General features: G+C 37.2%; 1 protein-coding gene across 2 annotated transcripts in view; it reads right to left on the bottom strand.

The window, feature by feature from the left end:
• The window catches only part of abca4b (ATP-binding cassette, sub-family A (ABC1), member 4b), a 54,584-nt gene that overhangs the window by 29,280 nt on the left and 8,230 nt on the right, over positions 1–17,074 (bottom strand). For both annotated transcript variants that reach the window (XM_077225372.1, XM_077225364.1), the window contains exons 6-13: positions 15,599–15,726; positions 12,812–13,009; positions 9,337–9,426; positions 5,738–5,978; positions 5,462–5,601; positions 4,228–4,344; positions 3,305–3,502; positions 180–385 (exon numbers count right to left, since the gene is read on the bottom strand). In XM_077225372.1, coding sequence (XP_077081487.1) covers positions 180–385; positions 3,305–3,502; positions 4,228–4,344; positions 5,462–5,601; positions 5,738–5,978; positions 9,337–9,426; positions 12,812–13,009; positions 15,599–15,726 — 1,318 coding nt within the window. The remainder of the gene's footprint in view (positions 1–179; positions 386–3,304; positions 3,503–4,227; positions 4,345–5,461; positions 5,602–5,737; positions 5,979–9,336; positions 9,427–12,811; positions 13,010–15,598; positions 15,727–17,074) is intronic.

A 17,074-nucleotide genomic window follows, 5' to 3' on the forward strand; every position in this document is an offset into this window, starting at 1 on the left:
TTTCTTTAAAATTGGCGATAAAAAGATTAATGTCGAACAGATTCAGTTTCACTCTAATTCAGTGGTTTAATGGTATCTTAATCTGTGTCTCATGAACTACCCAGTCTGACCCTATATAAGGAACAACCCTTATTAGATCAAGTGAACAATCATGCCTTTTCAACATCATGACGTCTCACCTGTCTTTGATTTTGTTGGTACGTTCCACTGCATCAATATCCATTCGGATCTTGAACTTGACGTGGCGGGGCAGGTCTGTGGTCCAGGGGTACATGTCCATGAAAACCAGACCCGCCCAGAACTTATTCTCCCCCAGCAGGTGCAGGGCCTGATGGGTCATCAGATTCTCATCCATGTGACCCACAAACTTATCCAGACGTATACACTGATAAGGTATAAAAAGAAGAAGAGTGTAAATATGAGGAAATAGAAAACAATGTGTGTTTGAATGTTGAATCCTATATGTGCTTGTGGTGACATCCATAATTACAGTGGACCATATACTGATGCACAAACGATGCAGGAAAATTACATGTCTAAGTACTATTAGTACTTTTTATTCATTGCTCAAGAAGAAGCAATATTGCACGAGCAAGTGTTGTTGTCTGTTGTTACAAATACTCAGACAAACAGCACAACTGTGAATGTGAATTTTTTTATACAACATGCCATTCAATGAAGAGAAATTAGTAATCAATTGTTTACATTTTAAACACAATATTCCCAGTTACTTTGTCTATTTTTGGTCTGCCAATGAAAATAGTTCCAAATAGTTTTTAAACAAATGACTGGCTGCATCCGAAATCGCATACTTCTCTACTATATAGTAGGTGAAAAACAGTATGTGACAAAAGAAGTATGTCTGAATTCACAGTATTCATAAAAGAGTAGGCAAAAAGTATCCGGATGACCTAATACTTCCAGTGAGATTCTGAAGTGTGCATAAGATGGACACTTTACTATCCCATGAGGCCACGAGAGAGGATTTGTTAATGAACGCAGGTCACATGATAATGACAACATGGCAAATGTACAGTAGTACGTCCAGATTACATTCAAACTGCACGCATACATACTATATAGAATGTACTATTTTAGCAGTTATGAAGTAATTACTTATTCAAAATAAATACCTACTCAAGAGAGTATGCGATTTTGGACGCAGCCATTCTGCTGAGTAAATGATTGTTTTTGAACGAATGGGCTTGCAACTTGCCCCACCTACTGCCGTAACAATATACCTGCAGAAAGAGTCTCTCTAAGATCCCATCACATCTAGAGAGCGCAAACACAGACAAGCGGCCAATAAAAAAATCAAGGACTGGAACTAATAATGTTGTGTAATAAGGTGTTTGTGTGTGTGTCACGCTTTCAAGAGACGAAACCGCTCTCCACGTAGCAGGCCTCTCGTTCTCAAAGCGCTCCGATGACATGGGAAAATCACAGAGACTGTGTTGCCTCTTCACTGGAGGACTGCTGTACAATAGCCGAGTGAACGGCTCGCTCTCACATCACATGCCACCGCACTAGAGCCAAGGGGCCTCCTATTTCATGTGCACCATATCTAATTGAGTCATTCACGGTAATGTACAATGCCACCAGAGGTCCCAAACAAACAAGTGAATGGAAAGGTTCAATGGGACCCCCACGCAGGACTCACATGTTCTAAACATATTTCAATTCAAAAACACAACATTCACATTCAGAAGCACTCAACTTGAGATCACACACCTGAAAAACCACAAACAAACCAAAAATAGAGACAATTTCTTTCAGTGACAAATCATGCTCTTCAAGGTAACATTTAAGCAGGGCTGAATGATGACAGCTATAGCTAATGGGATAAACAAGCAAGGTTTGTTTGTAAAGCACGATGGCTCGCCGCTCGGGCAGAGACAAAGGGAGGCTGGGTCATTCTATGATAGCTTTCTCCCACCATCGCCGTCCCAATCTAATCAATTTGCGGGGAAGAGGCCTCCAGTTTTTACGGGGCCGGTTGTGGCTAGGGAGGTGAGGTAACAGAGTGATTTGCCCCTCTTGTTTCTCAATGAAGCCCCCCGTCCACAAAAACAACACGGCACTGGCAAAGGCTGGCTCTCCCTCCCACTCTCCACTTAATCACAGCTGCACAATAGAGGGGCCTGCATGCTGTTGACAGCTTGCTTGTTCTTTTCCCTTTCACCCATCTGGCCACGGTGGGCTCTCTATAGCTGTGCTAAGTGGTCTTTCTTGTGGTGATGTGCTGAGAGCAATCAGCACTCCGCAGAACGAGAGCTAAAGAGCCTCATTCTGTGAAGAGAGGAACGGCAAGGATGGTTTCAGGAAATGCTCTACATCGTTTTAGATCTTTTTGATCTCTTCTAGAAAGAGCTGAATGTTTTAGAGGGGCAAGGTTAAAGGATGCAAATTAATTGTGACTTTTATATTAGATATTTGCCAATATTAACATATTACAGTGCTAAATAAAATTCCTTTTGGCTTTCACCGGACACTTTACTTGTGATTGTTTCTGAAGAAATCAGAAATGATTTCTGAATTCATTGTTGAATGAATTATTGTTTTGTTAAAGAAGACGAATATATACATATTTATATTATATCAAATATCTTTACAGTATCTTTACAGTGGTAAATAACATTCCTTTCACACCTGTGGATGTGTCTGAAAGATGAAAGATGCTGAAATTGGATCCTTAATTTATTCTTAAAGGGTTATTTCGCCCAAAAACTTCAATTCTGTCATAATTCAGCCTCATTTCGTTCCAAACCCATAAGAATCGCTTCCGGGTTTTACGTCAGAATGCCAACTCGTTATTGGTCAACGCTGTTCACATGCGCAGCACGACACATAGCATGCGTGTGATGCTGACGCAGGAGCTGGCCAATAATGAGGTGGTGTTATTACGTAGAACCGGGAAGTTGTGTTTACTACGTGAAAAGCGTAGCAGACTGACATGGAGGAGAAGAGATTGTTGAATAAAGTCGTTATTTTTGGGTTTGTTTTTTTGCGCACAAAAAGTATTCTCGATTTCTTGTTGCTTCATAACCTTATGGTTACACCACTGTAGTCACATGGACTATTTTGACGATGTCTTCACTACCTTTCTGGGCCTTGAAAGTGGTAGTGGCATTCCTGTCCATAGAGAGGTCAGACAGCTCTCGATTTCATCAAAAATATCTTAATTTGTGTTATGAAGATGAAGAAAGGTCTTAAGGTTTGTAATGACATGAGGGTGAGTAATTAATGAGAGTAATCTCATTTTTTGGGTGAACTAACCCTATTCTGAATTGATGACTGGTCTCACCTCACTGTACTGGTTGAGCATCCGAATTGTCTGATCAGCCAGACTGAAGACATTTCTCCAGTCAAAATTTGTCATGTTCATAAATCGATCCTCTTCTGGACCATTGTGCAGGAAGTTAAGGATGTCTTTGGTAGAGAACTCTGTTTCTTTTAGTCGCCTGTCCAAAAAGTCCATCACTGTGGGGTTTCTAAGTGTGTCCTACACATAGAAGGAGGACAGTGAAATGAAGGACAGTAACACACACTGCAAAAAAAAGAATCTTATACAAGAATCTATTTATGTGATCAAAAATACAGTGAAAACAGTGTTATTTTAAAAAAAACTGTTAAAATGCTAAGTTATATATGTTATAAAACTATGTTAATGCATTTTAAAATGTAATTTGTTGAAGCTGAATTTTCAGCATCATTACTCCAGTCTTCAGTGTCACATGATCCTTCAGAAATCATTCTAATAAGCTGATCATTATCAATGTTGAAAACAGCTGTGCTGCTTTTTTTTTTTTTGGAGGAAGGAATGATCCATTTCTTCAGGATTTTTTGATGAAAAGAATGTTCAAAGGTACAGCATTCATTTGAAATATAAATAGTTTCTAATGTAACTTTCGATCAATGATGCATTTCTGAAAGGTATTATTCTTTTTTAAAAGATCTTACTAACCCCAAAACTTTTAAACAGCAGTTTATACGAATAATCTCAGACGATATTTGAGAATGGATTTACTTAAAGATACCATATCATGAGAGATGATAAAAATTCAAACTTAATCCCATGAGAGATCATACATAGACTAAAGGAGGGCAGTGGATTAGATATTCGGATGTTTGTTGGCATAATGTGGCATGTGAAGAGAGGTGTGTGTATGTGTCTGTGTGCATGTACTGTATGTGTGGGTATGAGATGAAAAGAAACAGATATGTTACCCGTATCATGTTCATTTGGACGCTGTTCTGAAAGAACTCCCAGAGCTGTGGTCCCACCTCTTCCCAGACCTTACCCATTTTCTGCAACCTCTCTAGCTCCTCAAAAGTAGTGTTGGCCTGGAGAACACACACACACACAGCTCAGTGAAACAACCATAAAGATGGAAATATATTCCAGTGTAACCCAGACTTTTGAAGCACGCAATACGCTTGCTGGATTATCTCAAATTAACATGCAGAAAATGATCGTCAGATTTTACACTTGTGGAGTTCATGCAGCTCATGTGCTGCTGTTATTAAAGAAAGAGAGATAAACCAAATATTGAGACATTCTCAAATTCATGTTCAGGTTTTTTTTTTTTGGGGGGGGGGGGGGGGTCAGATTTTGATGGACCCTTTTGAACATTCTGTTGACTAATTTTGCAACTACATGTCTACTTCTCATAGGAGAGTATTAGTAGACTGTCTGCTTAATATCTGCTTACTCTTTATTGTGATGGTCCTCGAATAGACATTCTGCTAACTATAAGTAACTTTGCAAGTGCATGTTAACTTATTCTAACCCTATCAGTCTACTAATACTCTACTAATACTTTAATGAGAGTTAGTAGACATGTAGGTGCAATGTTATTTATAGTCACATAATGTGTTAAAGGGACCATCAAAATAAAGTGAAACCCAGATTTTTTTATCTGTACAAATTCGATAGTTTGGGGTCAGTAAGTTTTTTCTTCTTCTTCTCTTAAAGGACACATTAAATTATTCGAAAGGCAAAAGTAAAGACTTTTATAATGTTACAAAACATTTATATCTCACTGTATACATGCTCTTAAACTCTATTCATCAAAGAGTCCTGATAAAAATGTGTCACTGTTTCCACAAAAATATTAAGAAATAAAAGAATTCTTAAACATCGAATAAGCATATAATGATTTCTGAAGGATCATGTGACACTAAAGACTGGAGTAATGATGCTAAAAGTTCAGCTTTGCATCACATGAATAAATTGCATTTTAAAATATATTTAAATAAAAAAACAGTTATTTTAAATTGTAATAATATTTCACAATATGACTGTTTTTGCTGTATTTTTGATCAAATAAATGCAGCCTCATAAGTATAAGATACTTCTTTCAGAGAAAATCTTACCAACCTATCCCAAATATTTTTGAATGGTAGAATATGATTTGGTTGACAATGAATGTGTGCGAGTGGGTGGATATTTAAATCTTACACTCTTTATTATCTTTCTGACAGCCGGGGAGTCTGGGGTGTACAGGATCTTCCCCATCACCAGAGGCTTCACTGTATTCCACACGATTTTAGTAATAGGGTTCGACTCCAGGTTCTGCATCAGTGCATTACAGAATGGAGCTGTGGGCCACAGAGAGAGTGAATAAGCAACAGAACAAGAAAAGAAAGAGAAGGTGAAGAATAGAAAGTAAAAGAAAGCAAAAGTAAAAGCGATAAAAAAAAAAGAAACAAACTGAAACAGATTAACAGCTCTCACTTGCTGTCTTGTCATAGGTGTAGCTCTCATGTCCTCTTGAGTTGTTGATGCCTAGGAAAGCCTTGTAGTTGTTGTCCTCGTACCAGTTAAAGGAGAAGACCCGGCTGCCCTCCCCCTCAGGGTATCCGCAGAACAGATCTGACACAGTGGACATCAGCTGTGTGAAGGAAGAGGGACCCCCAGGCTGGAAGATGGAGTACAAGACCCGTATCAAGTCTTGGGAGCTGGGCCTCTCTGCAAGCTGTGAGAGAAAGGACATGTTAGCTAATGTAAACTTTTTACAGTCTGATTTTAAAAATCAAAACTATAACAACTACAGTATGTACAAATTTATTTATGTATATTGGGTGTTAAATGCAACAGGGCAGGAGATATGGAGGAAGGCAAGATTTTCAGCCCAAAAAATCTTGAACCTTTTTGAGCTTGAATTACCAGCTATTTTAATTGCATAGGAAAGAGCAACTTGGACATTCTGCAAAACATCTATTTTTGTGATCAACAGAAAAAGAAAAAAAAGCTTTGCTTTGTTAACTATGTCTTTAAGGGTATAAGTCATTATGGCTATAATAGCACCTCTCTTACTTGAGAATAACTAATAACAACTATAAAATAACCGAGAATAACTATAAAATTGGATGTATTCCTTAAAGCATACTGTCACGAGTAGCCACACACTCCCTTGGTTATCACGGACTACATTTCCCATCATGCACCTCCCTGGACTGTTTTCCTGAGGAGCGTCTGGAATACGCTACTTAAGTGGGAGGCTATGGGTGCTTCTCAATATCCCTCCTCGTCTCCTAGCTCCTCTGTCCTCCATCCTATGACCCGGAAACCAATCAAGCACAGCCATCTTGAAGGACATCTCAATTCTCTAATTGCACCGCGAGGAGTCGAGGATCGAGGAGTGAGGAGGCTTTCAGAGGAGTTATGAGCGAGGATACACAGGTGTATCCTATGCGGAAGTGTTTTATTGACTATACGTGACGCACGTATACATTCTCCTCCCCCTTCACATCGGTCACAATAATTTGAATTTGTACTTTACCCTTGCTGTTTATATAAACCACACATCTCACATATTTCAACAGGGTATCTTGCATTATTATTATTCATTATGAATTTCTTAAATAAACAAACTTCAACAACATAAGGGCAGATCCTTTGAGCGCTGCTGATGACGCTGTGAAGTGACGCTCGAGTGATCAAGTATTCCAATGTATAAAAAAAGCTTTCATTCGATTACTCCTTCCTCATTTTCTTTCATTGCGTTCTTCCCTCACAACCTACAGGGGTGGAGCTGAGACGCTAGGAAAGGAAGCGAGGAAAGGAAACGAGGATGCACAAATAAGAAATGAGAAGCACCCTAAGTCATGATTCCTGTCTGGTGTTCTCCTTGTCTTGTGTGGACTTTTGTTATTTCCTGTTCTGTGCCATGGTTTGTAGTCCTTTGTAGTCTTTCTTGTTAATTAGTCTCTCCAGGTGTTTCTAATTAGCCCTGCCCCCTTGTTATCTTGTTTAGCTTGTTTGCCTGTGTATTTAAACCTCTGTGCTTGTTCAGTTGTTGTTTTTCAGTCGTTGTTGCTTGTAGCTGTTTGCTGTTCCTTGTTCCTGTCCTGAGTTCCATGTTCTGTTGTTTGCCCTGGATTACCTATTTGTTTCATTAAAGTAGTGCTTGCAATTGGATTCTCTGTCCGCTTCATTCCTGCCTCATCGTTACACATACACTACCAGTCAAATGTTTGTACTGAACACGACCGCTAAATTTCAGGGGTCAGTAAATGCTTGAAATTTGGAAGGGAAAAAAAGTGTCACAGTTTCCACCTAAACATTAACCAGCACAACTGTTTTCAACATTAATAATAATATATGTTTCTTGAGCAGCAAATCAGCATATTATAATGAATTCTGAAGGATCATGTGACACTGAAGACTGGAGTAATGATGCTGAAAATTCAGCTTTCCCATCATAGGAACAAATTACATTTTAAATCATTTTAAAATGTACTAAAATGGAAAACAGTTATGTTTAACAATACTATATCACAATATTTCACATTAGTTTTACTGTATCTTTAATCAAATACATTTAAATAGAGAATTATGAGATAATGAGAGACTTCCTTCAAAGCAGTAAAAAATCTTACCGACCCCAAACCTTATGAACCTGGGAGTACCTCTTCATTCTTTATTATTATTTTAGACAAATGGTACAGTTACCAAATGGAAGTTTAAGAATTTGATGTTGTAAATGAAAAAAAAGCTCTTTTAAAGGCAAGAGATGTGCCCTAGATGTGCCCTAGCCTAGGTCGCTTAAAGTAAGTTGCCTAATTGTTTGACCGACCTTGTCTGAACCTCTCCATCCAGGTCAACATCTCTAATCTGCCAGAACTATTCTCAAAACACGTGGCAATCTAAAGATGCATCTCCTTGAAGAGGATATCCCTAAATAAACCTTCATGTACAGTTGTGGCTGAATGTGGCATCCTGGAGGTAAACATAAGGTGAGAACCAGGTTTGGAATTGATCCGATTTGAATTCTGCCATGCAGGATCAATCTAATCCAGCTGGTAAACTTTGTATAGAATTAAACAACAACAACAACAAAAAAGTGTTTCTTGTCCATACAATGTCCAATGCTGTTTTGGGCTCCAGTGACTAAAGAAGAAAAAGATTAAACTAGCTTCAGAATACCTTTGTTTGTATTCTGCAGAAGAAATAAAATCACACAGGCTTGGAACGACATGCGGGCAATGATGTAATAAGTAAATTATGACAGATTTTTCATTTTTGTGTATTACACACACAGAGTGTATTAAAGAAAACAATTTCTACAACAATATAAAAGACATCATGTAATCTGATGTTATCTCTGATGTTAAGGGAAATGCATCAGGGAGAATTCCTGTGGGGGGCAAATATCCTCACAGCTGTAATGTTCATATTCATCTCCAGACTGAACCACAAAGCCTAGCAAACACTGTTCTGTGTCAAAATACGAGTGAACGTGAGATCCAGCACTTTTCCATGGGTCGTGAACTCTAATTCACACTATGATAGCCACAGTAAGACAAACCAGGTCAAGATAAGTGTAGGTGAAAACATGAAGATTTCCATAGAGGCTTTCAGTATGAGTAATGAGACATTGCTCAACCTCGACTAAACTAACACTTTTACTCCCTACTTCCCATTCATACATTCAGACCCACTCAGCGAAGATGGATTTAGAGATGGGTGATAGCAATAGTTTGCCAGGCTTTCTGTCACCCAAGCAAAAGGGAAAGAAATGTACTCCACCTTCAGGATGTGACCTCAGTGGAATGTCCTTTCGACATAATAATAAAACAGGAGTGATGACACACATGCATGTTCACACATGAACTGGTCATATAAACGCTTTCTGCCCTCTTCACGAGATTGTGGTGATTTAACCGTACAACTGAGGTTTTGATGCGATAGACAAAAACGATCCACACACACGTTCCTGACCTCTTTCTTGGAGCTTTCTGAAGAGCTGAAGGGAAGTGAGGCGCTTCCTGGATGCTAAAATAAGGGTCTTGAAAGGGGGAGCGGAGCTGAGCTTTCTCAAGCAGTCTTACCTCCTGAAGCTTGTCAGACACTGCTGAAAGCACTCGACCCCAGAACTGCAGGTCCATCCCAGTCGTGTGATTATCCAGGACCACGGGCAACTGAACCACAGAGAGAAGGAAAAAGAAGTTTATGTGAAACCAAGTAAAAACGGAAATGTCAAAATTTATTAGGTTACAAATCAATATATAATAATTACTTTGAGTAGGCTACACAATTCTAAACATGTTTTTCAATAGCTTTATATTGTAATTTTAATACTGTTTTAAAAGTACACATTAAATACATTACATATCAACATTTAAAGGTGCATTGTGTAATATTTAGAAGGACCTGTCGACAGAAAGCAATATCATATACATCAATGTTTTCAGTGGTGTATAAAGACCTTACATAATGAACCGTTATGTTTTTATTACCTAAGAACGAGCAGTTTCTATCTAGATACACCGTGGGTCCCTTTACTTCGAAATAGCAATTTTGTGCCGATATGTTTCAACAGTCCCTAAAAAACAGACAAACTACTATAGAGCGCATTTCGTCACTATGTTTTTCTTCGTACAAAGAAGCTAAAGTCAGCGAATAAAACACTGACACAATGATGAACAAGTAACAATAAAATCCGCAATAACATATCGTTTTACTAAATAATTAAGTAAACATCATTTCTTAATTTATCTTTGTTAAGAAACCTCATTGTTTAAATGGCCACTATCTGATGTCTCAGACGAAGACACATTTTCCTGTCGGCCAACGTAATTTCTGTTGGTTGCAATTTGTAACCTCGCCACTAGATGCCGCTAAAAGTCACACACTGCAGCTTTAAAGGATTTTAAATGTTTTAAAAATAAGTCTCTTATGCTCACCAAGGCAGCATTTTCTTTCTTTTTTTATCACGATCCATCAGAAATAATTCTAATACACTGATTTGACATTTATTACTATCATCAATGTTGAAAATAGTTGTGCAGCTTAATATTTTTGTGGAAACCGTGATACACTGATACAACCATGATTTCTTAATGAACTTTTGAACAGCACCTAGTGTATGTAAATATATTTTTTACATCATACATTTTTATTTAAATAGATCCCAAACATTTTTATGGTTTTACATTTTACGTCTGTGTATATTGTGTAGATAGTAGCCTTCCTGTCACCTGTCCTGTTAATGTAACCCTTTCAAAATCAGCAAAGGGGTTACATAAATCCAATTTATTATGAAACAAAATGCAAAAAAACTATTATGTACATAGTTTAGTCTTATTCTGTGTCTGCTTGGTGCTACTTATCTCTTGTATTCATTAATGGGAGCATCTCTTGTCACTGTCCAGCAATAGTCTTCAAGCATTGATGGGCTCCATTTGCTCAATTTGAAGTTATCTGCATTGTTCACATTGCATCTCTGCTCACTTTGGCTAAACAGAAATATGTCCCTTTGCAAAATCAAACACTGACAAAAAAGAAGCCCTGCAGGGTTTAACTTCAACCCTATTAAACGCACCTGATCCAGCTCATCAAGTCCTTCAGGCTTATTTGAAAACTACAGGTACTGTATGAGTAGGAGCAGGGTGGCTCCCCCATGGAACTGAGTTTTGCACCCCCTGATTTCTAGAGCTGATATAGGGAAATTTGCTCAGCAGAGTGATGTAAGCTTTGTTTTGATTGCATCATCCATGACTTGATGCAATTCATATCCTGTATGACGGAATACCAGCTTTAGATTTTATCATTCGTTGTTTTGCCTAAAAAGCAAGTAGGCTGCAGTCATAGATTTATTCATAGATCCAGTCAAAGATGTATTTTAGTGATTTCTGGTTTAAATTGAGATCCCTTCCCTTTATAACTCACTTATCCTCTGCCATTCCCAAGTCAAGAGTCGTACACTGACCCAATAGCATGTCATTCTCAGTAACCAAGATGATCTTTCCTCATTGCATTGCTACTTGACAATTTATTGGTACACATTATTCTGAATGAAAAAAAATGTAGCCTTCATAATCTTTCATGAAAATATAATAACTTGCTCTGCCTCTTCCTCTGAAATGACTTGCCAGTTCTTCTGAACACCACTTACGCCATGTGGGTGATTTGATAATGTTTTACAAAAAACAAAACGTTGTTTGGGCACTGTTCTAACAAATTCAAATTTAGGTATGGATCCATTCTGATGTGTGAGGCCCACACCATAATGGGGTGAGTCAGTGTTTAAGATATGAGTAGAGAGATGCAAGATTAGCAACAACCTCTTCCGAAAGCTTAACATCATCACGAGACAGCATAACTGCTCGAAGAACAGCAACTGCTTCTGCAGTCCTTATCACCGAGAGGGTGTGTCTTTATTAATCTCATTAGTAAATTAGGACAAGTAGTGTCACCATGCTAACGCTACCATCTGCTTTGGCCTAGGCTGAACCTCACAGAGAGAGAGAGAGATAGAGACTCAGAAAGAGAAAGCTGATAAGTAGTGTTACTTCAGCAGTGGTATTCATAGGTCTCCTAAAATCTAACAACAGGTAAGTAGGTCTGGCTCATGATCCACATTCTTAGTTTAGTGCACCACCTGCCAACACTTATGATGTGTTTAGAGCAGCTTTTTCATAATTCCAAAGCATGTGACACATCAGGTGACATCCGTACAGCTCCTGTATACAACATACTATAGAGGAGTACATTAATGAAAGTTAATTACTGTTGACTCTGACCTAAATATTTCCTGATAAACTTTATGAAAAATATTTACATTTCCCTGAAACAAAACATACCGGTTTAAAAATGTATAAGGCAAACAGAGAGTGAGTTACAGAGAGAGAACATTATAATATAATTTTTAACGTTTCTGAAGGAAGTCTCTAATGCTCACCAAGACTGCATTTATACAAATTAAAATTAAAAATTAATATTTTTACAATTTAAAATATCTGTTTTAGCAAAGCTGAATTTTCATCATCATTACTCCAGTCTTCAGTGTCACATGATCCTTCAGAAATCATTATGATATGCTGATTTGATGCTCAATAAATATTTCTTATTGTTATCAATGTTAAAAAAAGGTTCAATACTGCTCAATATTTTTGTAAAACCGTGATACAATTTTTCAGGATTCTTCAATGGATAGAAAGTTCAAAAGAACAGCATTTTTTTTAAATCAAATTTGTTTGTGTGTAAGAATGTAAACTAAACATCTTTACTGTCACTTTTGATCAATTTAATGCATCCTTCCTGCATAAAAGTATTAATTTCTTTAAAAAAAATATATATATATATATATATATATATATATATATATATGAGTGGTACATCATTTACATTTCATGTAGTCAGCCTTGAATGTACTTATACACAACATTTTCAATCCATTTCGTTTTAGAATTATCATTTTCAGGCATTACATTTGGTCATATTTTGGGATTGAATTACATCTTATTTCTCTAAACAGCAGAATAACAGATTAACAATGTGTAAAGAGAAAGTGTCATGACTGACCAGTCGGAAGAGCTTGAAGAAGTCTAAGTTGGCATAAAGTACATCCTCGATCTTCTGCAGTCTCTGCTGGGAAAGGGCACACATGGCGTTGTGGACCCCGTACAATCCTCTGCGGCTGGGGAAGATGAGGAATCGCTCCAGAAGAGCCTGACTGCAGGCGATCTCCTTCAGAGTCAGATCCGGGACACCATATGCAAACTGGAAACATAGGAACAGATTTTTTGGCAAAGTTCAGCATGTCCAGAATTAAAGCTCTGCTTAGTGAAGATGAGACTGCACAGACGATGTTTATTTTTTATTGCTCAGTGGTTATTCTTACATAGCTATGAAAGGCTAATTTCAGTTCTAAGTTACATTATGTTTCATTGGAAAAACTTTGTTTTGCATAAACTATACAAAAATATAGACAATGGTTAACATTATAGTCGGAGTATAGAGATATGCAATAAATGAGGATAACAAATTTGCTCAAATCTATTTGGTTTGGGAAGAATTTGATGAAAATTGCGGCATAGGTTAGTTGTGGCAACGAGTGAGAGACTAACGGAGGAACTGAATCTCAAACCTCCGGAGAATCACCCGTTTAAAAAGATGCCGAACAGAGGAGAATGTAACAGAGCTCGTAATAAAATGAGGATCAACATTGGCTTTTAATGTTGTAAATGTTGTAAAGGCAGAGATGCCGTTTTTATTACTCAACAGGTGAGTATTTTAATGAACAGATAAATCTCCATATGTAGCTATCTAACAGTTCATTGTAAAGCATTATCTGTTGTGAAGGGTCATTTCATTATGGTTGTTGTAGTGCTGTGCTGGAATTTATTTTCAAGGAAGTATTAGGACCCTCTATTAGAGGGTATAGCTACAGTAATGTCTTCAGCTAGTCTGCTCATTTCCATCGATTCTCTTAAGCCTATTAGTGAATGTTTTATGAACCATATTCATCCACACAGTCATGTAGAACCGAAGCACAACCAAAACAATGTTCTTCTGCAAAATGCATAGTTTCGTTTTATAACCGCTAGAGGGCCAAAAGTTTCATAGCATACCTTTAAAGGGCATTAAGTAAGAATTACTCCCATCTAGCGGTGAAATTGTATTTTGCATTCAAACGAATTGTGCTCTCCAGCGCCTCGCGTTTTCAAATGCGTGTTGCATCTACGGTAGCTGTTATGTACCAAAAATCTATGACAGGATGTCTTCTAATAGCACTTCGTCGAGTTTTCCTTCAGGTGAACAGGTTTGTTATTTCAAACAAACTTCAAAATTGACACAACGAACAAACGAATGTTACAGTATGAAGTAATGAGTGTCAAAAACATGAACTATTGTAATTAGTAGTTATGCCTTGTTTACTCGTTATATTTTTTTGAAGTATGTGCATTGTTAGATATCATTATCAGATGATTCAACAGTAGGGAGAGGAAAAAGTAGAGGTAGAGGACAGAGAGGCAGTGGATCACTGGGATCTAGGTGAGGAGGTGGACGACGAGGAAGAGGAGGAGAGTGAGAGTCAATACAACGACGACAAAGATGCCCAGCAGCTACAAGAGCTACATACAGAATGTGAGGTCACAGTATAAATGATAAATAACAGAAAATATCAGATAACATAAAAATTGAAGTAGACTTAGCTATGCAAACAATGCAAGAACAATCATATGCTCTATTAAAATGTATTTGTATCGAATTTCTAGCTTACAAAAGTAAACTTACAAACTTTTTTTAGCGCCTTCTCTACTTTACTCAATAGCTGCTATTCAAGAGCCTGTTTAACTTTTAACTGTAAATGTTTTTTCTGTCTATATAATAAAGTAAACAAAAAATCAATTAAAAAAACTTGTAATTAAGACTGTAACATTGACTTACCTGTCGAGGAGAAGAAAGCAGGCAACTTCAGCGTCTCTTTTGAATTCTTTCTCCTGCCTACTTTTTGTCCCTCTCTGCTATTATAGTTTTTCAAGATGGCGGAACTACATGGAAGCCTCCGTGGACCTACCCGTCCCATGTATATAAAGATAATAAATTCTTCGTTTACGAGGATAAATCAGATAATTGGCAGAGGTCTTTGTACACCATTGGGGACATATTTATGAATAAAAATATTGATTTTAGATTATAAATTACCTAAAAAGTTACTTATAGTCCCTGTGAAATTACTATCATTTTTTACAGTGTAAGACTTTTTGAAACTCTAGAGGACAAAAATAAGATTACTGAGGTAATATTTTTCGTAGGAAGACATTTCTGAGAAGCAGGAGACTTAAGAATATGGTTATATTTGATCTCTATTAAGTCTCATTGTTATCTTGAAAAAAATGGGGTTTGAAAAAATTGTAAATTTGTGTTGAAGAAATCATTCAAAAACAGATTTCCAGAAATATCTCTCTACTGTGCATTATGCTGTGTGTCACAATATACCGAGATGCACTTAGTAATGTGTCGGATCAAAGCAGTCTACTTAAGAGTGCTTAAAATCACTGAGACAATGGACTGCACAATAAATCAGCCTGTGTGTGGGAGGCCAGCGTGAAACAAAAGAAGACTTACGTCACCAAGACAATGACATACAACCTCAGGAAGGGCTCTCAGTCTCAGTGACTGTTAAACATCATAAAAGACAACACAAACCCACTAGATTTCGCTGGAAACATCTAGTGAGTCCCGATAGGAGTGTAATGAGGATGTGACTGCGTGGCAAGATTCTTGTTGCAGTGGAAGCTGATCAAGCCTTTATGAAAGCAAACATCTCACAAGAGAAGCAGCCATTGTGCTGCCATAACTTACTTGCTCCACCCGCAATAGTGCATTTGTAAGATCATTCACAACAGCTATTGAAAGCCCAACGTCCCGCAGTAGGAATGACGTTAGACTCTCGTCGTCCTTCAGAATGTACTCCACTTTCAGTCCTTTACCTGATAGCACAGGGGAAAGGAAAGGACATGGAGGGAAATATATGATTAAACATCAATGTAGCCTACATGTGCGAATACATAAAGGGGAAAAAATCAAAGTGTCTGTATTTATAACTACATTTGTACAATGAAAATGTAAGAAAATGTGAGTGCCTACGCAAAACTCGCTGCCAATTTGTCGCTGTAAGTTTTTCACTCAATTTATTGTCCAGACAATAAAAGTCCAAGCCTCATTTAAGTATGTAAAGTCATAAAATATTTGTTTTAAACTAAATCCTTCAAAACTTTTACTTGAGATACAAATATTCCCCTTTTTGTGGCCTAGTTACGTACATGTGGAATGGGGAGAATGCATTCCACAGCTTCTTCACTGAAGCACTCTTAACATTGCAGCAGAGTGCTGACCAGCGTGTATAATGACTTTGACATATATTCACACAGAGGACAAACTGTGCTGACAAAGTGCTTCAATGGATCACTTGATCACTGAATTCTTTGCTGAAAGCTTTGTCGCTCAACAGTATACACTGTTGCTGAAAGGTTACGACATGGGAGTCGTGTGTGGAGTAAGTGCTGACAGATCCAACTAATTCACGGCAGTTAAAGGTGTTCAGAGATCAACTAATAGGGCTGTTACTTGTATAAAAGATTTTATAAGACATATTATGAAAATTATTTTTATGTGACATTAATAAGATGCAAATGTTCACTGTGATGAGATATTTTTCAAAGTAGGATGTGTCCCTGGATCAAAATCCTAATTGGTCCTAGAACATTTCTGGAATATAGTAGACGAGATGTTTATGAATAATACTCAAATTTACTTTTATGAAACTTTTATGAAATTTTTTATTCATTAAAGAATCATGAAAAAAATGCTTCACTGATAAAAAATAATGCATGTTTCTTAAGCAGCAAATCTTCATATTAGAATGATTTCTGAAGGATCATGTGACACTGAAGACTGGAGTTACGATGCTGAAAATTCAGCTTCGAATCACAGGAATAAATTACACTTAATTTATTAAAATACATTGTAAAAAAAACGTTTATTTTTAATTATAGTAATATATTACAGTTTTGCCGTATTTTTGATCAAATAAATGCAGCCTTGGGGAGCATAAAAGACTTTTAAAAACAGTAGAGTAATTATATTAAAAAGAGCCATTCATTAAAATTTCACCTCATGTTCCACAGTAGAAAGAAATTCTTACATGTTTTGAATAACATGAGAAATAATTTCCCTCTGATTTCATTGCTAGCTAATGGCTAGGACTATATTTGACAGGAATGTTGTCCCAGGACAAACAAAACTAAATAAGAGAACACATCCTATTTAGAAAAATCT

This window comes from Siphateles boraxobius, unplaced genomic scaffold (assembly GCF_051911475.1).
Source record: "Siphateles boraxobius isolate OS27281-9 unplaced genomic scaffold, OSU_SipBor_1 1, whole genome shotgun sequence".
In the NCBI taxonomy this organism is placed as follows: Eukaryota; Metazoa; Chordata; class Actinopteri; order Cypriniformes; family Leuciscidae; genus Siphateles; species Siphateles boraxobius.